Below are 22,954 nucleotides of genomic sequence, written 5' to 3' on the forward strand. Positions count from 1 at the left end.
GCACATAATACGCCAGTTGTCAGACGTAGGCTCTAATTTAAAAAAAAAAAAAAAAAGAAAAAAAAGAATGCGGGGCCTTTTTTAATGAACCAATTCGTTGGATCCGTTCACATATATGTGTTTTTGTTTTAATAATAACAATAAGTTATTGTTTGTTTTCTGTGGGTTGTTTATTTACACAAGTTATTGTACACACACACACACACACACACGCACACAAAAAGTGTATGGATTTGTTATGTTTGTTATTGTTATGATCGTGAAAAGCTATTTGAGAGGTGGTGTTAATGTGGTGTTCAAGTACGAGATGGGGGAAATGGGAAAATGCACGTTTCAGTTAGATGCGTTTGATAAATACTGCACCTCGTTTACTAAAACTCCTAATGACGTTCAATTATGTTGGTAAATGTAAGGGAAATTTGTAATATAGAGGAAATTATCTTTGAACCCGTGTATTTGTTCGCATAAATATGTGTGTGGGGGGGGGGGGGGGGGGGGGACTACTTCGCTATTTGTTGTGATTTGTCCGATTACGCTGGAAGCAGCGCCAATCGCCAATCGGAAGTGCCTTGGCCTCGGCTCTCGACCAATGGGAGGCCGTCACTATGGCTGTCACCCAACTCACAGGTGAGGAAGGATCCCCAAAAAGAACCTTCCGGGAGGGAAGTAGCCCGAATAAAATTATCAAGAAATTCCGAATACACACAAAAAAAGTGTATTTTGTACCGAAACCATGCGCAATATGTCTGGGTTTAAATAGTTGACGGCAATGAAAACCCGTTTGGGAGGTGATGTTGATGTTGTATTCAAGTACAGGCTTGAAATGTGGGCGAATTTGCATTTTTAAGGTCAACGCTTTTTGGTAAAAGCATTATTTATTCGAATACCACCAAGCTTTTATCGTAAATCCAAATGTGAATTGTATAATAGGGTGGAATAAATGTAAAACGTATATGTTTAACATCAAATGTGCGGTAGCCGATTTGTCCCAGCATACCGAAAGCAGCGTGACGTCGTTACAGTCGCCAATCGGGAAGCGATTTGCCCTCGGCTCTCGACCAATGGGAGGCGGCACTGGGAGGCTGTCACTCACAGGTAATGCGGGACAAAAAAAAAAAAAAAGAAAAAGTGGTTTGAAAAGGGCCGGAGCTCCGAGAGCGCCCGCGCTGATGGCACAGCTATGCGGAGGGACAGCATCGCGCCCGCGGACCTAGCAGCGACTTGTTCCCGCGGGGATGCGAGCGAGAAAGTTGAGCCAGGGTGCAGGCGCGCAGCAAATGCGGATGATCTGACCCTCCGACCCGCTTGAACGCCCCACTTTTCGCTCCGACTTTTCCGATCCCAACATGGCCGTCCGTGGCAACTCGCTCATGCCGTTCTCCATTCAGGCCATCCTGAACAAGAAGGACGACGGCAGACACTTGCCCGATCTGGACGTGTGCTTCTCCAAGACGACGTGCTGGAAAATATTCGGGGACGTGCGCGCAGCCTCCGGGGAGCCGCCCGAGAAGAGCTACGACTCGGACTCCGGGCTCAGCGAGGACAACGACGCCAAGGCTGCGGGGGTCGCGCGGGGACTGCCGCCGGAGAAGGACGTCGGCGGGACCGTGTCGGATGTGCCGGAGGAGAGCCCGCAGGAGGAGACCGACCAAGAGTCTGCCGCCGTGGACAACGCCAAGAGCGACAGTGAGCTCAACAACGCGGCGGGTAAGAGAGAGAATCCTCCTCATGCGCCGCAATGTACGAGCTCATGTCATATTTCATCATCGTTTATTCAAAAAAAGAAATATACATCGTCCACTTTTAACATAAGATCAGTCTCTTCTTTTTATTATTATTTATTTATTTTGTACATTTTTTTTGCGTTTACAAAATATATTTAAAAAAAAAATGTTGTTAACAGTGATTTTTTTGGTTTGTTTTTCTTTTTCGATAATAAAAAAAAAAAATAGTAATGATGATGAAGCGTGGTGATTAATTTACGTACAATAGCAGGTTTTACGCACGCATGGATGGCCTGCTCCACATTTAAGGGGTTCCCTTACAAACATGGCCCCAAACAAATTGCCTACATGATATTTTTGGGGTCATTCTGATCAAATCCGATATATATTTCCAGTTTAAAAAAAAAAAAAACGTCAGTCAGGGTAAGCGGCACACAGGCAGACTATGTATATATAAAAAGTGTTATTTCCAATGACTTTTTGTTGTTTATAAAAACAATAAAAGTGACGGTGTGATGATGACTTTACGTACAAGAGCAGATTTTACGCACGGATGTCAGTATTCAATGAACGGGTTCGGAAGACCCCCACAGACTCCCCGTTAAGTTCTGCCCAATCAGATGCATTTGACTTATTTTATTTTTGAGCCATTCGGATTCCCCCCCCCCATTAAACTTGAACGTAATACATCCATGCGTATGTGTAGGGACCCCTGCCTCAACCCTTTAACTATTAAAGGCTTCGGTCCCTATCGGTTAAATGCAAAAGTGCCCAAATCAGATGTATTATATTTTCAGTTTTTCGGAATTTCCCCCGGCCCTGCAAGGATCCTTCATGATCAATCTGCACTTCGCTTTCTAATGAAAATGAAAATTTCAACACGATTCCAACAATTCCGCGCCCCCCCACCCCCACCTTCCCACGCAAGCTTACTGAGGTGCAGTCCACTTTTGGAATGAACGACGACGAATCCTCATCTCATTAAAAAAAAAAAAAAAACGATTTAAGATTAATTTCACGGTATAATAATAATAATAATAATAATAATAATAATAATTATTATTATTATTCTCTTTTGTATACGTATAAGCAAACCTTAGTTAAGTGTTCAAATGTAATTCACCCATATGAGGTAAAGTTATTTCTCCAAACATTATTATTTTTAATTATATTTATATTATTTTTATATTATATTATTTATAATAATAATAATAATAATAACATAATACATTACAATTCATCATTCTTTATTGATAACATCTTATAATTAGATTCTAATGCAAACCAGTATTCTTCCAGCCACATCAAACGTAAATACTGTTTGTTTGTTGTTGTTTTTTAAATCCCCAAAATGTGCTTATCATCAGTGCAGTGTTTCTCAGTGTGTTGTTAGGATCATTTTTGTTTTTTAAATTAAAAAAAAATTTGCATCACTTTATTTCTGCCTACGTTGTAACAAGTGTGTGCTTAGTGGGCGTTTTTCTTTAGTGAAACCATGAGTGTGTGTTGTGTTATGCATAATGACCTTCTACCGATGTTTCCTGGTGACATACCAGATGTCCAAGACTTCCTGGTCTTGTTTATATTGCTTCATAAATGATTTTGTTTAACATTGTCTATGATTTTTTTTAAAATGACAATATGATGTATATTATTATATATGCGGTGTATATGTGTATACGCAATCAATATTTTTAAGTTACAAATGTTGGTATGTAACACAGAGTTGTGTTGACACAGGTCAGAGTTGTTAAATAACACGTTCAAAGTGTTAATATTATGAACTCATGCAATATGGTGCTGATATTTTACATTATCGGAGTTGTTTAGCAGCACTGTCATAATGTTAACTCCTTGAAAAGTGTTGATTTAACTCTTTAACACTCTCCCAGTGGTTGCCATATAAACTCTGGGCGAATGTTGATTTAAACTCTGAGGATGTTAAATGTGCGTTTTCAAATTTGCTGTGTAAGTTATGAGCAAAATTTGAGTTCTAACTCACTTTATGCGCCTCGACACATTATCAATAAATATATGCAAATCAAATGATAACAAATGCACTGTCCCTTTTGGTGAAAACCAGAGCACCTGTACAAATGTCCCCATCAGCAATAAAGTGATAAGGAGGCGTGTCACTTTATTGTTGATGGTCAAAGTTGTATCGTCAAAGAGTCCCATCGACATCGAGTCCAGAGGTGGCACAATGAAGCTCAATGCATCACTGTATTTCTGATTAATTGAATATTTTCATTAAAAACAACAACAACAACAAACAAACAAAACACTCAACTACTGAATGCGGAAAAAACGTGCTTTTATCTGCGAAATTAAGGACATTTCTAAGTGACCCAAAACTTTTGAATGGTAGTGTACATATATTTTTTTCCCCATAGGCCAGGGGTTCCCAAACGTAGGTTGCTGGCCTGAAATAGGTCCTGGGTCTCTCTCTCTCTCTCTCTCTCTCTCTCTCTCTCTCTCTCTCTGTCTCTCTCTCTCTCTGTCTCTCTCTCTCTCTCGTTCTTTATCTTTTAACGAAACTGCAAGTGTAACAGTAAAAATGTTTTTAATCATCCAACCTGATCTCAATATGTTGAGAAATATGTTGGCAAATGTCTTTCTTGTCCATGTCTCCAGTTGATGTGCTCTATATATTTTGGCGTTTGGGTTTAAATATTGGTCCTGAGCTGAAAAATTTGGGGAATGCTAAAAGACAGGAAACACAAAATATTGGGTGCTTCAAGTCAGGGATACCCAAAATAAAAAAAACAGTTTAACAACCAAATATGGTACTTCAATTGTAATGAGGGAATAAAAATACACATGAAAATAAGTATGAATAAGTAATCTCTTCATTGTCAGATAGTGGAAAAGTGGCATGCACTTCACTAGCTACTGTATCACTTTACTGCTGATGGTGGGCACACATTCATTTGTAAAAGTGTATTGGTTTTCGCCTATTAAAAATAAAAGTGTAATAATTGAGTTGTTGAAATATACTGTATTGTCATTATAAAGTGTTGATTCAAACGCAATTAATGGCCATATACATAACATTTTGAAGCATCCTTCCAGGGCAGAATTTATGTGTTTTCATTAAAAATGAAACTTTTTACACCAAGTTTCAGCTAAAAAAAAAAAAAAAACACTTAGAGGGCCATGAAAAAGTCATTGCCCCGTTCTCAATTTCGTATTTTTTATTGCATAGTTTCCCCACTTAAATGTTTAAGATTATTGAACGAATGTAAATATCAGAAAAAGATAACCCAAGTAAACATAAAATGCAGTTTTTAAATGGGGATTTTATTTATTAAGGGGAAAACATTTCGAAGCTGCATGGCCCTGTGTGAAGAAATGATTCGCCTTGTTGAATCATGAATTAACTGTGGCTAATCATATTTTTTGGTTTATTTTCACTGACCATACCCAAGCCTGAATACTTCGAGACCTGTTCAATCAAAAAATCACTTACAGTAAATCGAACCTGTCTGATAAAATGAAGTTAGCCAAAAGAGCTGAAAAAAAGATATAACAAAATACCATGATCCAAGGAAATTCAAGAACAGATGAGAAATAAAGTGAATGACATCTACTGTATCAGTTCAGAAAGCGTTACAAAGCCATTTCTAAAGCTTGAGGACTCCAGCGAACCATGGTGAGAGCCATTATCCTCAAATGGAGAAAACATAAAACAGCGGTGAACATTCCCGGGAGTGTCTGGCCTACAGAAATGACTCCAAGAGCACAGCTGAGCCATTTAGGAGGTCTCGAAGGAACCCAGGACAACAGCTAAAGAATTGCAGGCCTTCCTCATGACTCAAGAATAAGGAAAATAATCCCAAAAATGACATTCGTGGCAGAGTTCTAGGTAAAAAAAAACACTTCTGATTAAAAAAGAACACAAAGGCTCATTTTACTTTTGAAAAAAATAATAATAATCTGAATGATTCCCAAGACTTTTGGGAGAATATTCTTTGGACAGATATTATGAAAGTTGACCTTTTTGGAAGGTATCTCTCGTTACTTCTGGCGTAGATGTAACACAGCATTTCAGAAAAAGAACATCATAACAACAGTCAAACATGGTGGTGATAGTAGTACGATGGTCTGATGGTAAGATATCAGCGTAGGCATCTGACTGATTGGCTCGTTGAGTCTTTCTATCAGTCAATTGGCACTACACCGGTTTTGAAAGACTTGATACTGCCAAAAAAGGCAGACCTAAAGATTGTCGGTACCCCACTACCCACCTTTGAGGACTTGCACGGTGCCAGAACTAAGACAAGAGCATGCAAAATCCTCTTGGACCCTCCACATCCTGGTCACCACCTCTTCCAGCTCCTTCCCTCAGGTAGGCGCTACCTGTTGTTGACCAATACTGGCCACTCATGTGCCTGAGTAGCATCTGCAACATTTGCACAGTCGACTTTGTCCCAGATGATCGCACAACTCGTCACTTTAAACTGCATACATTACTTGAAGTCTTTGCACAATGGTCATTGCACCGGACTATTCTATTAGTCATTTCAAACTGCTCTAATTGTTAGAGGACTCTGCATCGTTTTGCACAATTGTCAAAATAAATAGATGAATAAATAAATGTACTGGCATTACCAGTTACGAGCAACCTTTTATTACTCGGTGACTGTTTTTTTTTTTTTTTTTTTTTTTACAATGTCTTTATGTCTCAAAAGTATTCTCTGTCAAATGGCTGTCTGTTGTCCTACTAGAGCGGTTCCAACTACTGGAGACAAATTCCTTGTGTGTTTTTGACATACTTGGCAAATAAAGATGATTCTGATTCTGATTCCGATTCCGATTCTGATTCTGGGGCTGCTTTGGTCCTTCAGGACCTGGATGACTTGCTGTGATTGATGGAACCATGAATTCTGCTCTTTACCAGAAAATCCTGAAGGACAATGTTCGGCCATCAGTTCGTGACTTCAAGCTGAAGCGCACTTAGGTTCTGCAGCAGGACAACGATCCAAAACACACTAGCAAGTCAACTTCTGAATGGCTTAAAAACAAACAAATTGAAGGTTTTGGAGTGGCAAAGGCCAGACTTGAATCTGAATGAAATCCTCAAAAAAGGCCGAAACCCCTCCAGTGTTGCTGAGTTGAAACAACTCTGCAAGGAAGAGTGGGCCAAAATATCTCTACAGAGATGTGAAAGATTTTTTGCAAGTAAAAATAAATGCTTGATTTCAGTTGTTGTTACTGAGGCTGGCCCAACTAGTTACTAGGTTTTGGAGTCCATTACTTTTTCACACAGTGCCAGGTAGCTGAATGTTTTTTTTTTCTTCTTAATAAATAAAACCACCCTTTAAAAACTGCATGTAAACTAACCCTAACCCTGTATATTTACATTTTTGTTTGATGATCCTCAACATAAAAGTGGGGAAACTATGCTTAAAAAAAAGAAAATAATTTGAAAAGGGGCAAATACTTCGGCACTGTAGCTCTTCAAGCATCAGCATCATGACCAACATTCAAATACAATAGTGTAGTAGGCCTAAGTGTTCATCAAAAATGAGGCAGAGGTTTTATTCCTAAAAAGTACAAGCAACATGATGTACAGGTATGCAACGGATAACACAAACAGTGAACGTAGACTGGTATTATAATAATACTCACAGGCATTTATTCTTTATCCTTTGCAAAGAACAACTATTGTAATGCTGCAGCTTACTGAGGAGTTGTAATCATTGCCTCTGTCTCCATGTATATGTGTTTGTGTTACATTGCTCCCAAGTGACCATGGCATGCACACCCCAGAAGGAGCAGCAAGATGTCCATTGAATTGATGCAAAAAGTGTGTCAAAAGAGGTTTCATTCTTTACATTCTATTTAATTATGTCATTACTGTTTGTTTTTATAAAGTGCAATATTATACAGTGCTTTTTTTTTCTTATTAAAAACAAATACAAAATTGTTTGTTATTTTTTTTTAGGGCGAGGCCGGAATGGATTAATGGCATTTCCATTCCTTTTTGTCGGGGAAAGTTGATTAGAGATACAAGTGTTTTCAACAGTCTCTCAAGGCACCACTGTGTTTGTGATGACTTCTCATTTCCAATTCAATTTCCTGTTAGCAATATAACAATCAATAATACAAAGAGGTGACTACATTTACAATCCTCGTGGCCCTCTGAGGGAAACCAAGTAGCAAAATTGAGTTTGACACCAGAGGAAGTCCTCGTGCAGCACTTGCGAGAACCACTGACCGACATGGCTCACTACACGTTCGTCCATGTCACTGGTGTCTTTCCCCCCCCCCCCCCTGCCTTTAGTTGGTTGACTTTTCCTCTTAGCTTTTTTTTTTTTTTTTTAAATTGTAATTCAATTTATTTTTTATTTTTACTTTGCTCTTGTTGTCATCAGAGGTTGAAAACAAATAAGGACCTTGAAAATAACCTACGGACGTCTAAAAAAAAGTGTGTACAGATACCTGCAAAATCTACAAACTTTTGAACGGTAGCGCATGTATATATATATATATATATATATATATATATATATATATATATTTTTTTTTTTTTTTTTTTGCAAGAAAATGTTCCTAAAGTGCACATACGGTATTCCATCTTGCAGACTGCGGTTGCACCGCGGACGAGAAGAGCGCCGAGCAGCCCAAGCAGAGGAAGAAGCGCTCCCGGGCGGCCTTCTCCCACGCGCAGGTCTTCGAGCTGGAGCGCCGCTTCAACCACCAGCGGTACCTCTCCGGGCCCGAGCGCGCCGACCTGGCCGCCTCCCTCAAGCTGACAGAGACTCAGGTCAAGATCTGGTTCCAGAACCGGCGCTACAAGACCAAACGTCGCCAGATGGCCGCCGACCTGATGGCGTCCACTCCGGCCGCCAAGAAGGTGGCCGTCAAGGTGCTGGTGCGCGACGACCAGAGACAGTACAGCCCCGGGGAGGTGCTGCGGCCCCCGCTGCTCTCCCTGCAGCCCTCCTACTACTACCCGTACGCGTACTGCCTTCCCGCGTGGACACTCTCGTGCACGGGGAACCCGTGAAAACACAGCGGACTCTTATTTATTTTCAGACTTTCTTTTGATTTTTCTTCTCTTTTTTTTTTTTTTTTTTGGACCAAAGGAACTATAACAGACCCTTTTTTCAAACAGGAGTGGAAGTCAATTACGGGACCTAATTGGACATTTGCTGGTTTATATATTTACATCCTACCTCTGCAGTGATTGACAGTTGTTGTTTTTGACTTTTCATGATGTTGTAGGCTGCGTGTTTACCCCCTCTCTCCCCCTGTCTCATTTTCTCGCTGTGTTTGTAAAGGTAAGATATTTCAGCACTTTTTTTTGTTGCAAGTATTTACACGGAGTAAAAAACAGACAAACAAACAAACAAAAAACAACAACATACGGTTTGTGGTGGAGTTGGCAGCGAAAAGAAATGCCTCTTTAAAGTGTATTGTGTACTTTTTTGGGGGTTGTGATTTGGATGGTACAAAAATATTAAACCATTTCAGGCTTTACTATCATGTGGGTGCAACTATATTTTGAGGCTCTGTTGAAATCGAATCTAGATACAAATAAATGAATAAAAAAACAAGCATTGCATTACAAAAGTAATAAAGAACAACAACAAAATATCTGCCATCACAAAAAAATGATTGAAAAAGAAAAGAGAATGAAAACAATATCTGGCAAATTACTATGGTGTGGGTGCAATTTTACTTTGAAATTTCAATGTCAGTGTCACAGCATTTAATCAAAAACCTGGCAAACAAAGAATGTTTTTTTTTGTTTTTTTGAAATCTGGCATTACTATGTGGCTGCAATTTTATTTTGAGGTTGAGTTGAAAATTTGATTGAAAAGTGAATCAGCCTTTATAATTGTACTTATGCAATATTTATTATAGCTGGTCAATTCAAAACAACCACGAAGATAAGATACTATGAAAATGTTTACAATTGTGTCACGTTTGATTTAAAACTGAGTTGGGATTTTTTATTATTTTTTTTAAATGTCATGGTGCTTCATCCACCATTTTAAGTGTTGTGTTACATTATTTTGAGAATTAGGATAGCCCTTATTATTGTTATTAATAATAATCAAATGCACAATGTTATTATGTATAGCATCTCCATTGTATGCCGGTTTGTGGGGGGGGGGAGCTCGATTTTCAGTTGCACTAAAATGCGGTACTAATACCGAATATATGTTAGTCTAACACATTTTAATCCTGTGCAACCCATGTACATGTTTGAATTAAGTAACTTTATAAGACTTTTTTCAATGTACATTTCTCTCAATTATTAAATGTAAATCTTAAAGTGTAAAAGCAATGCCTTTGCTATGGTCAATGTTTTTTTTTTTTTTTTTTTTCCACAATGACCGTCTTTGTAGCCCCAGTAAGCCTTTCCATTCCCCTCACTACAGGTTACACCAATATTATTGATTTATCATTCATATAGAAATACATAAAATACTTTATTTGGTGAGGAAAACATTGTTTAAAAGAAATAACGTTTTCTGTTGAATCTGAATGAGAGGAATCATCAATCACTGGAACTCTCCATAAATGACAATTTATTTATTCTTCTTTTCGGGGAAAATAGGCACTAACAATTCCTTCCACTATGAAATGAATATAGTATGCAATATTTGTCTTTCATTAATTGGACAAATATAACCAGAGGTTCAAAACATGTAAAAATAAACTTTTAAAATTAACGTCACAATCAAGTTAAGCAAACAACAGCGTGAAATTGACCCATTTTGACCTACTTCCTGATTATATTTGACAAGATTCTATTTTGTCACCTTGTTGAAACTTCAGCAGATGTCATCTTGTGTCATAAAACAAATATAGGACCACAAATGTATACACGCACAGGCCAGTTTGTCAGGTTACTTTATTAGTTTTGGGCCACAGAATCTCTCTCTATGACACCTACAATGTTCTTATTTGAATAGATGCTCTGTCCATAATGTTATTTCGGATTCATGGTAATGAATTATGCTTGAACGCAAGGCGTCATACTCCACAGATTCTGAATCCGTCTGATGTAAGAAAGTCCTATACCATCGTAAGAATATTGCAGAGACTCATTCTTTCACCTGGGCGGTCCAGGTAGATTCAAGCCTCAACCTTCATCCTGTTTGCAGGAGAGAAGTTTGGTAAAGTGGAGGAGACAAGCATTGGTTTTGATGCAGCTCTTATTGGCGCTCACAAATGAGTGCAATCTTCTTGCTGCGTTCCCAGCCACTAATAATGTGAAAAGAAAAATGGAAGTTGATCTTTCCATTGAAGTCGAATTTCTGCTGCCAGTCTCACTCGCCACAAGATTGGGAAAACAGGCACAAACAGGAAGGCGACAGCTGAGATTCAAACTTAACTGAATAATAAACCAGAAGCATGAAAAACTATAGAATCAAAATACAGTGATTTTTTTTTTTTCTAAAAACAGATTAAGCCCCCCCACCCCCCCCCCCCCCCCGCCGCCACCTCCCCTGGGTTTCTCTCGGACAGTCAAGTCTGACCATATTGTGACGCAACATGCCAGGAAGCACTGAGCTCCACTGGCCAGCAAGAAGAGGAGGCAGAGAAGGTCCCCAACTATTATAAGATCCAACAATAGTCCTTGTTCCCACAGAGCAGAGAGAATATACTGCATGCCTCCGAATATTGATGACGATTTGCCTCTTGTTCGGAGAACTGTGCAAGTAAGAGCCCTCCTTTCGTTTCTCCAAGTGATGTCTCCCATTTATTTACAGCAAGAGTGTAAAGACGGGCATCAAGAAATACTTTAAAAGGCCTTTTAATAAATCTAAGTGTGTTTTAATAAGTTGAAATGTGTAGAAGGTTTGCCGAATTTCACGCATTGCAGGTGGGTGTGGAAAGGTAGCCTCGCGTTTCACATAACCCAATCAAAAAGCTCGTACACGTCAGGGTATGCCACAGACTTTATTTGGCATGTATGATAATATATCAAATGCGGGACGCCTCAGAAAATGCCTCCCTTTTCGACTTGTTCCGTGTTTATTTTTGTTACCATAACAACGGAGCGGTGCGTCATACTCTGGACGCAACCATTCTGGAGACTCGCTGCTGTGATTACGCTTCTCAAGCGCTTCCGCGCGGTTGTGACGATGGCCACAAACACAAGGGTCTATCCGAGGGTTCTGGTGTGTTTTAATATTCGACGTATGGCCGTTTGGAGCCGACATCTTTATTTTTCATCAATTTGAAGCGTTCGAGTGGACCCAGCCGAGTCTGGCGGTCGAGTTGGTACAGTCAAAATGGCGCTCGCTCGTTTACTCGACGCTGAGTTGATCCGTCTGTGAATATTAGCCGGCTAGTTTAGATTTTAATCCCCGTATCGTCGTATTCCTTCGCTCGGAGTGGGGTCTCACTGGCCGAACACACGGCGGCGGCGGCCTCATGTCGGACTCGGAGGAGGACAGCCAGGACCGACAGCTTAAAATTGTTGTCATCGGCGACGGCGCTTGCGGGAAGGTGAGCTTCACCAAACGAATACTTCACTGCCCTTCACAACAAGCAAGTCGCAATTGCCCACACACCGAGGGGATGTCAGCTTTGCCGCATAATTCCGATGTGTCTCGGGCTCCTCGGGCCGCTGCTCCATGCTAGCAGAGGCTCTTTGGGTCACCATGGCGACAGACGCTAAATGACAGGTGCTATGTGAGCTTTTAGCTAACAAGTCAGACGTGATGCAACGTTGTTCACGGGGAAACTGTCATTTACAGAGGACAGTTAAACGCAACGTATAACACTTTATTTGTTTATTTATTAGCTCACCTGTACAACCTAATGAATGAAAACAAGTACATGATATGGACAAATCTGCTTTCAGAAATGTACTACTGCAAGGCCAATTACTACTACTGCTACTACTGCTCCTACCAGTGCACTAAATTATGAAAGAAAATGTGTACTCCGCGAATAAACCTGAAATGTTTGTTTTAAAAAAAAAAAAAAAAAAAATATATATATATATATATATATATATAGGTACGTTACTAAAATGTTCAGAATATCTTTTTTTTTAAAATCAAAATAGTCAATATCAAAACTTTCACCTTGGTCAAAACCACAGAAAATCTCAACCGAATTGAAAAATTAAAAAAACGAGGTGGTAAAGGGATTTCCCAGCAACGTAATTTGAAAAGAACAAGTATTTCCTGCGTGAAACATTGCGAACACACGATTTTGATGGACCTCAGATGAATTTACGTACCCTATTTCCGGGTACAACAACAAAAAAAAGATCACTGCAAAGGCAATTGAGCCTATTAGTAGGATAGCAAATAAAATGCTCAAACGGTGTTATGGCAAGCTGTCTGAGCATCTATTAGTCATCTGAGATATCCATCTTGAGGTCCATGCACGAAACCACCGGTGCCTTGATTTAGGAGTATAATTCGTTCCATGACCATGCTCATAAACCAAAACACTTTGTATCTCAAATATCTTTACCCGTTGTAGTTAATGGAAATGCCATTAATCCATTGCAGCACAATAATAATAGTACTGTGTAAAAGTCTTAGGCCACCATTAGATTTCTTTGTGTGTGTTAGCACTGCCATAAATAATGATTGTAGAAGGCCACTAAGTAGAGCGCATGGCTCCGCAAAGACTCAAAGTAAAGTATTGATAAAATGATATGATAAAACTGGGAAAAAAATTCCTAGAGCTTTGTATTTACACTTAGTTCCAAATTATTATGCAAGCGATATCTTTTTCAGATTTTCCTAGTCAACGCTAATGACAACATCATTTTCAAGTTATCAACCGATAGAGCATAATTGGAATGATTTTGAGCAAACCTCCCAATGACAACAGTATTCTTTTGAAAAATAAAAAAATAAAACAGAATGTACTGTTCCAATTTATTAGGCACAACAGAGTTTCAGGACATGTTAAAGGTTTTAAAGAACTGAAAATAGTCACAGGTTAAATTAGGAGCATTAGGAAATTATTTACTGAAATCAAAAGCTATTTAAATCAAAAACACCTTAACAGGTGAAGTTGCGTTTTAACTTAGAACCCCTTCATTAAGAGCAGCTTCACAATTCCTACATGCATTGAGCTTTTTTTTTCAAGAGTTTCTGCTTGAATGTGATGTGAACTGCCTCCTACCCTCATAGAGCTTTTGCTTGAGGATGCTTCAAAGGTTCTCAGAAGGTTGACGTCTGGCCAGAACTGGGGCCACGCCATGAGTTTCTCTCCCTTTATGCCCATAGCTGTCATTGATGCAGAAGTATACTTTGCAGCATGAGAGTGCTCGCTGATCGGTGCCGTGTAACCCTGGATGGTCCAGACGGATGGAGTAGTGGATAGTCGGCGGAAGGCCACCATGATGTCCCGGCAAGGCTGCGACATCAGTAATGAGGTGGTGGATTCAAGTTTTGGGCCAGAGTCACGAAGAGAGATTTGGCGTACCCTTTAGAGTCCCCGAAGGTGTGAAAATGACCTGAGAAGTGTGCAGAGTTTCTGACTCACCACTTCCCTCCATTGTAAAAAAAGAAGAACTGTACTGTCTTTAAGAAAATCATCTTCATGCATGACATGCTGCACGGAATACCTCTGCGTCATTGGTTGCAATTTGCAGAAAAGGAGAGAAAGTCTAGGTGTATGCCCCTTTGAAGCATCCTCAAGCACAGGATTTATGAGGCTGGGAGGCAGTTCACACCCAAACAGCAGCTTCAGGAGGCTATTCTGACTTCCCATGAAGAAATTCAAGCAGAGAAAACGTTCAATGGATGTGTGAATTATGAAGCTGCTATCAAATAAGCGGTCCTATGTTAAAATGTAACTTGACCCGTTACGATGTTTTTGATTGAAATAGCTTTTGATTTCGGAAAATGACCTCCTAATGCTGCAAAATTAACAAGACTATTTTTTAGTTCTTTAAAGCCTATAAAATATCTTGAAACTCTGTTGTGCGTAATAATTTGGAGCAGTGCATTTTAAGTTTTTATTTCCCCCCCCAAAATACTGTTGTCATTGGGAGGTTTGTTCAGAAACATTCTACATGCTGTAACAGTTAGTAACTTGAAAATTATGCTGACTGTTATTTTTGTTGAGGAAAATCAGTGAAGAATATAATTTGCACAATAATTTGGATTGCAGTGTAGTTTTGTTGGTGGCACAGTGGACGACTGGTTAGCACATCTGCCTCACAGTTCTGAGGACCGGGGTTCAAATGCCAGCCCCGCCTCTCCCCCATGCCTGCGTGGGTTTTCTCCAGGTACTCTGGTTTCTTCCCACATCCCAAACCACATGGGTGGTAGGTTGATTGAAGACTCTAAATTGCCCATAGGTGTGAATGTGAGTGCGAATGGTTGTATGTTTATATGTGTCCTGTGATTGGCTGGCAACCAGTTCAGGGTGTACCCCGCCTCTCGCCCGAATATAGCTGGGATAGGCTCCAGCACGCCCGCAACCCTCGTGAGGATAAGTTTAAGAGAAAATGGATGGATGTAGGTTTATTTGTCCATGTGTTTCTTAGTTAGCCGGTTACTTCCTGGTTAGTTGAGAATGAAGAACAGACAGGGGTGCCACTATGATTCTGGGTCTTGGACGGTTCCAATGGTACCATATTGAGTCACATGCTAAAAATAAAATAAAATGCATTCCTTATCGAGATCATCACTTGATTGAAAGTATCGTCTATACTGTATAATTGGTTGTTGAAACATAATTAGTTGTTTCTTCGTGCACCATTTCTCTCAAGTTTTGTATTCATTTGTGTAAACCTGCTGTGTCCAGGTACGTAGTTAATGTGTTACATCAACATCGTTTTCACTGAGCTACAGTAAAATAGCAAATTCAGGTTGGCACAGCAAAGTCGCATTTCATTGCTTTAGCATGTCACCGACTCTTAAGTTACACTACATAAGCTTTTTTTCCTTGACGATAAATTACTGGTTATTGCAGAGTTTAAGCTCACCACATATTGGGAAGCTAACATCACTATTAGCAACTACATGCAGAAGTCTGCCATTATGGAGGACCGCAAGCACGAGCTGCCCGTAACTCTTCCCTGTTATATAATTATATAATTTATTATCTAATATGGGTTTCCCCAACAGTTTGACCTTGTGCTGTCTTGGTTAAGAAAGGTTAAGATCACCAATTTTGCAAATAAATGTTTTCAATTGTAGCATATGTAAGTGAGCGACTTCAACATATTGCTTTCTCATTTGAAGACTAAAAAATGAATTAGTGAGTTCATTGAACTGAAGCTAAAGTTTTGACATGTTCTCCATGGCAAGCAACATAAAATATGTAAATCACTGTTGTTCTAAACGTACTCGATATGTGAGGCCTTTAATTCATGTAACATAATGTATCATCCAATGGAAGTAATACAGTTTTTCATTGCAACTCATGGGAAATTTAGGCTTCAAACTGTTACCATCACTTGATTACTGCATTAGATTGTCTTTGTTAAGATATGTAATGATGTACATGCCAGTGTTGTTGCCAACTTAGCCATGTTGTACTGAGCAGCCAGGACAGCATCCATCACTAACGTGGGCGGTACTTCGCAATAAGTTCAGTTTGTGGTTCTATGACTATTCTATGGCTCTTACATTTCCTCTTTACCATCATAACCATCTGTGGTGGCATCACAAAAAGAAAAAAATCAAAACATACGTTGAGTTGATCCTTTAATCCTTTAGATCAGTGCTTCACAAACTTTTTAGACAAAGTACCGCCTCAAAATATACTCATAACTCTCAAAGCAGCACCGTTATGACCAACATTAAAATAAAGTAGCTTAGTAGACCTGTTTCTTATCAAAAATGAGACAGGTTTTATTCTATCCATCCATTTCCTGTGCTGGAGCCTATCCCAGCTGTCATCGGGCTGGAGGCGGGGTACACCCTGAACTGGTTGCTAGCCAATCGCAGGGCACATACAAACAAACAACCATTCGCACTCACATTCACACCTACGGGCAATGTAGAATCTCCAATTAATGCATGTTTTTGGGATGTGGGAGGAAACCGGAGTGCCCGGAGAAAACCCACGCAGGCACGGGCAGAACATGCAAACTCCACACAGGCGGGGCCGGGGATTGAACCCGGGTCCTCAGAACTGTGAGGCTGACGCTCTAACCAGTCGTCCACCGTGTCGCCGGGTTTTATTATTTTTTAAAAGTATATTAATTATTATTGTAAGCCACCATAACATGCTCAGTTTGAACGTGAGCACGACCCTTAAATTTTGGACAATAAACAAACTGTACTTCAATAATGATTCGATCAAAATGTAATCCATATAAAAGTTAATAAAAATGAAAAAATAACCAGTTCTTAAAGATGCAATACAAATGTATTTTACTAAAAAGTTAAAGCTAGAGTATGTAACTCGCACTGAACAATGCATGCACAAAATGCAGCAATAGTAGGGAATTTGCCACAATTGCCTCGTCTGAAAAATGTGTCTTTTTCCCACCACTGGCTGTCCATCAAAACAGAATAAAAATGTAGAATGTTGTAGAATCAACACATACAAGGGGCGCCTACGTCATATTGAAGCAACGTTTCTTTTGTTGTAATACTGAATTCCAGTGTAGGGGACGACAGAACGTAGGTATTGTAGGTTTAAATACAACTGAACTGGAATGAGGCAATGATTTTTTTCGCATATCACTACCCTGTGTAGCACTAGTGATACTCGTACCACACTTTTGAGAATGACTGCTTTAGATTCTAACTGAGCTGAAGCCTCAAGAGCTTGCCCTTGCATGACATCACACAGTCAGTTTGACTTCCATTTTTTTTTCTTTACAGGTTTATTCTCCTGAAAAATGTTCTCTGTTTCTAAAATGTTTAACCACTGTGGTGTTTGAATTTTGAGGTTTCACCGTAAGCAAAAGAATGTTAACGTTCGACCCGAATGCACACAATTTTGGAATAAAATGAATGTTCTCATTCTAAAAAGCCTACATTTTTCTTGTTTTTCTTTTCGGGAGGGGGCACATAGGTGTGGTGTTGAGAACAGACAGGAGTCAGTTCCCAGCAGATACGCTACATTAATACCCCACCCCACCCTACCCCCCCAGGACTGCCAGGTGTCAGCTCATCACAGACTTACTGTACCGACTTGTGTTTTGGGCTCAGAAAACACCATACCCTGCACGCCCCCTCACCCCACCCCCATTTATATGCAGCACTGCTGACTGACATCTTGAATGCCACGCTACACCCCGTCTTCCTCTTATTAATGTCAATTTGCTCTGCAAATTGCAATCGGATCAGTTTATTTTGGACACCATTCTCTGGTGGTATTTTGGCTCGCAGCCGGATAGTCCATTCAGGAAAAATAGCAAAATGTGGGAAGGTTTGTCCACCTGAGCGAGATGTTTTTTAAAATATCTGGACTCCCATGTGGAGCCAGGGCCTTATTATGCCTGGTTTAACTTAAGTCTATTTTTCCACCTGAGTGCTCAGGTTTTTCTTCAGTATTTGGTGTTCCCTTTAGAAAGAAGCCAGCTTTGGTTGCTGGGTTAAACATGAGAAGTTCAAACATTTATAGTGGAACCTCCAAAGTCAAATGTCTTCAAGTTAATCAAATGTGAAATTGGACCAACATTTTGGGGAAAGAAATGCCTAAAATATGACATGAACTGTCATAATATGTGACTTTACGAGACCCAATTGCAGCCAGCACCAAATGATTATAGCTCAGTATGTGTGTTTTGGATTTTCGTTTGCCTTTTTGCAATGCTCACAGAAGAATGTGAGAAGTTAACCAGAGAAAAAGCTGACTCATTTAAAGCAGAAAGCAAGTACAGCGGAACCGCGATAGAACGGACTAATAAGGGGCAAGGGTTGTCCGATATAAGCAATTTTTGGACACATTGTTCAGTCCCGACAGTCCATTTTGCCCGATATCCATTATAGTGGGGTCCGTTTTATTGAGGTATATATATATTGATATATATTTATATATTGATATATTTTTTACATTTTCATTAATAGATAAAATCACGATATAAAAACTGCATTTTATGTTTACTTGGGTTATCTTTGTCTGATATTTACATTTCTTTGATGATCTTAGACATTAAAGTAGGCAAACTATGCAAAAATATAAGATTTTGAGAAGGCCAGGGCCAATACTTTACTGGTAGGTACTACCCACCTCTTTTGAGCTGCATGTCTACGGCGATGCTACGCTAGTCGTCGGCACATTCCATGTGTGTGGAAAAACAAAAGAACAAGGATGCTGGCACAGTGTGCTACATACGGTTGCGCACACAGCTGTATAATAACGACAAGGGACCTGGGAATAACCTTTCACAGGTAAAAATAAAAATAAAAAAATAAAATAAAATAAATATATAGAGAGAGACCCTTCCAAAAAATTACAATATCATGGAAAAGTTTATTTATTTCCATAATTCCATCCAAAAAGTTAAACTTTCATAGATTATAGTTTCAGGGCCCACAAGTTAAACCATTTCAAGTATTTATTTGTTTATTTTTACATAATTTGGGCTTCCAGCTCATAAAACCCACAAAATCAGGAATTCAAAAAATTTGAATACTGGGAATAAATCAACCCACATTTTGCAGGCCATAAATGTTTTAAACTGAGTGTCACACACTAATCATCTCCTAAACTCAAAGCACCTGCAGAGGTTTCCCCAGGTGTCATTAAATCGCTTCAGTTTGGTTCAATTATCTCAGTTGGGTTTAATATGGGGAAGACTGCAGACTGGCCAGAAAATCATTATTCATACCCTCCATAGGATGGGTAAGCCACAAAAGTTCCTCGAGTGCTGTGTCCAAGCATATCAATGGAAAGTCTAGTGGAAGGACAAAATGTAGCAGAAGAAGATGCACCAGCAAAAAAGACCATGGGCTTCAGCAGAATATCAATCAGAGAAGATTCAATAATCTAGCAAAGATCCAGAAAGAGTGGAATGAGGCGGGAGTCACAGCTTAAACCACATTTGGAGAGGGGCTACAACTGTTGGTATCCTCGGGTCAAGCCACTTCTGAGTCTGAGCCGACGTAGGAAACGTCTCAACTCGGCCAAGGAAAAAGTGTGCCTTTCGTTTGGGAATCAAGGTCCAATGGTTTGGAGGAAGACTGGTGAAGAACAGAAGCCAAGCTGCTTGAGGTCCATTGGGAAATATCCACAGTCAGTCATGATTTGGGGTGCAATGTCCAGTGCAGGTGTTGGTAAGCTCTGCTTTCTTAAATCCAAGGTCACCGCAAAAGTCTACCAGAATGTTTTAGAGGTCTTAATGTGTCTGTTTGGAGATGCTGATGTGTCTGTTTGGAGATGCGGATTTCATCTTCCAGCAGGACCTGGCCCCTGCCCATACTGCCAGACGCACCTAAACCTGGTTTGATGCCCATGCTATCACAGCGCTTGACTGGCCAGCCAACTCTGCAGATCTAAACCCCATTGACAATCTATCAAGAGGAAAATGAGGGGCATCAGACCCAAAAACAAAGAAGAACTGACAGCAAGCATCAAGGAAGTCTGGGCTTCCATAACTCCCAGGCGATGCCACAGGCTGATTGCCTCAATGCCGCGGCGCATCGAGGCAATGATTCAAGCAAAGGGATTGCCAACCAAGTATTGAAGATTTTTGAAAGGACCATATTTTGATTGATTTAATGTCACCCTAATTTTTTTTTCTTTTTTTCTAGAAAGACTGCAAAGTAAATGGGGATTTCTTCACAGTATTCTAATTTTTTGAATTCCCGATTTCATGGGTTTTAGGAGCTGGAAATCCAAATTATGTAAAAATAAACAAATAAATACTTGAAATTGTTTAAATTGTGGGACCTGAATCTATAATCTATTAAAGCTTAATTTTTTGAATGGAATTCAAAATTATTATCGTCACAGCCACCCGCTACATGTTCGGGGGATTCGTCCACCCGTCCCTGGCGTCTCCTCCGACATCCCCAGAGTCTCCGACGCAATTACGCTCCAACCGGCTGCTGCTGCACCCATTTGAATTGACTTAATTTGAACATGTACATCGGTTGCACATGATTAAAATGTGTTCAAATGACATAATTGATCTTCTTCTAAAAAAAACAACAACATAATTTTAACACATTTGAATCACGTGCAACCAATGTACATGTTCAAATTAAGTCAATTCAAAGGACTTTTTTTTCAGTGCATGTGCGGGAGTCACAGGAAGCGATTGTGAGGGCAATAGGCGGCATAAATGATCACTTTGATCAATTAATAGGTGTCCTCACAAATACCAGTGATTCATTAAATACACTGGTTAACAAGTGAATTCAGTGTCCTTGCATCTTTTACATTGTTGAACTCAAATGTTATCTGGCATTAATTGTTGTTCAGTGCTAATTGTTCATGTGTTTCTGATGTGTAGCTTTTTTATAACAGTTTCCCAGCATCACCTCCAAGTGTCGCCAAAGCACCAAAAGCTGTAGAAACGTGGTTGGCGTGAGGCACCGCACATTTCCACGGTCATTTCACTTTTGATACATTTGAAATTTGCCGTGAAAAAGAACATACGCCACGTTTTTTTGTGCGTTCGTGAGTAGACACTGCAAGTGTTTGCCAGACTGTACAATATTAGTGCCCAATAATTTTGGGGAAATTACTAGCTTTAGACAAAATCTCAACTTTGTCCTCTCTCTCGTCCTGAACGGACACGTTAAAAGCTCGCGTTTTCCACTTTAGTCCAACACACGATGTTCGATTTCCCTTTTCGCACACCTATTTTCTTTCTTTCACCATTATTGGTGTTATTTTCTTTTAGTTAGACCCTTTCTGTGTTTCCCTATAGATCCCTTGTAGAAGTCATTAAATATTCTAAAAAATTCCACTCTTGGTTGTGTTTTGTGTGGGTTGAGCTTAACAATGAACCTCTGTTGTCTAGGACTAAAAATTTCATAAAATATAGCAACCTTCAGATTACGAGACTGATTAAAAAGGTTTCTCGTCACTCTCCCTATATTTTATACATATAAAAAGTGACATGGTGCCCGTTTATGAGACAACACAGCTTGATTTATAATGCAGAAACTTAAAATTACGCTAAAGCGGACGTAACGCTGGCGTCGCTTCCGGCTTAATCTTTTCCCAAATTAATTAGATTTTCATTTCGACCAATATACGCTACATTGGCAAATAAAAACAATTCCATATTGCATAGCTCTTCCTGTACCTCACACGCACGTTTTGTTGTTTAATAATGCAAAATCAATTATTATCTGATTATTTGGTTAATCAATCAGAAAAATAATCAAATAAAAAATATTTGATAGCTGCAGCCCTTGTTCCCATTTCTATTGGCCCTATAGGACTGTCAGCTGGAGGCAGTATTGACTTTTCGGAACAAAGGACTTGGATATTTATTGACTGGTGTGGTGCATTTGAGACCAGTTTCTTTTTTTTTTTTTTTTTTGCTGTTTGACAAAATGGGGCGTTCAATGCATGTCAACTGCTGGTTTGTATATTTTCGACCTTCAAGGTACTGCGGTTTAAACAAAATAGTCGCACTTATGTGTCTTTATAGTTGAGAGAGCACAAAGAGTTTCATTGCATGATTGTCTTCACTGTGTTTTTTTTCTCTCCGCTCGCCAAGTTTCTTGTTTCAGTGGAACCTCCCCCCCCATTTCCCGGCATTGGGATCACCGGTGACCCTGTGCTGGAGTGTGAGGATTACGCCAGCGTTCACATTTGTTGTTCCAACTGTACACTAGGAAAAAAAACTACAAAGGGACTACGTTTAAAGGAGGAAAGCCAAGCTACTGGGACGCCAAGACAAATGTCCGAGCAGGCCAGCACGAGCATGAGGGATTCATTTTTGCTGTCCGAGCTAGTTATTCTTGTGTTTCCGCTGATTGTTTGGGCTACCTAAATGAGCCGTATTCTCCTTGTTGCTGTCATTTTTCAGTCATTCTTGAGGACACGACAAACTGAGAATGAAACAATCCGATTGCAATAAACGTTCAAAAGAATTAAGTTGGCAGCACAGTGTACAAGTGGTTAGTACAGCCGCCTAACAGTCCTGAGGGTGGGAGTTGGAATCCCGGCTCTGGCCTTCCTGTGTAGAATTTGCATGTTTTCCACGTGCTTGCGTGAGTTTTTCTCCGGGTGCTCTGAACGATTGTTTGTCTACGTCTTTCCTGCGATTGGCTGGCAACCAGTCCACGGTGCACCCCGACTCTCACCAAAGTCAGCTGTGATAGGCGCCAGGTCACCTGTGACCCTAGTGAGGATAAGCAGTA

General features: G+C 39.8%; 2 protein-coding genes across 5 annotated transcripts in view; both read left to right on the forward strand.

Moving 5' to 3' along the window:
* The first annotated feature begins 1,346 nt into the window (after positions 1 to 1,346).
* nkx3-2 (NK3 homeobox 2) lies at positions 1,347 to 8,736 on the forward strand. The gene is made up of 2 exons (XM_061686254.1): positions 1,347 to 1,707; positions 8,312 to 8,736. Exons 1-2 carry the CDS (start codon positions 1,347 to 1,349, stop codon positions 8,734 to 8,736), a joined length of 786 nt encoding a protein of 261 aa, XP_061542238.1.
* Positions 8,737 to 11,809: 3,073 nt separating this feature from the next.
* rab28 (RAB28, member RAS oncogene family) overlaps positions 11,810 to 22,954 on the forward strand; it is a 63,425-nt gene continuing 52,280 nt past the window's right edge. For 2 of the 4 annotated variants that reach the window (XM_061686497.1, XM_061686494.1), the window contains exon 1: positions 11,811 to 12,197. In XM_061686497.1, coding sequence (XP_061542481.1) covers positions 12,123 to 12,197 — 75 coding nt within the window. In that variant the 5' untranslated portion in view covers positions 11,811 to 12,122. Of the gene's footprint in view, positions 12,198 to 22,954 lie in introns of all 4 variants that reach the window. The other 2 variants (XM_061686496.1, XM_061686495.1) reach the window with 2 other exon arrangements.

This window comes from Phycodurus eques, chromosome 9, assembly GCF_024500275.1.
Source record: "Phycodurus eques isolate BA_2022a chromosome 9, UOR_Pequ_1.1, whole genome shotgun sequence".
NCBI lineage: Eukaryota > Metazoa > Chordata > Actinopteri > Syngnathiformes > Syngnathidae > Phycodurus > Phycodurus eques.

Coding starts and splice junctions, on each gene's coding strand:
- nkx3-2 (XM_061686254.1), top strand. CDS start 1,347: ATGGCCGTCCGTGGCAACTCGCTCATGCCGTTCTCCATTCAGGCCATC. Junction 1,708..8,311: donor TGAGCTCAACAACGCGGCGG/GTAAGAGAGAGA, acceptor TCCATCTTGCAG/ACTGCGGTTGCACCGCGGAC.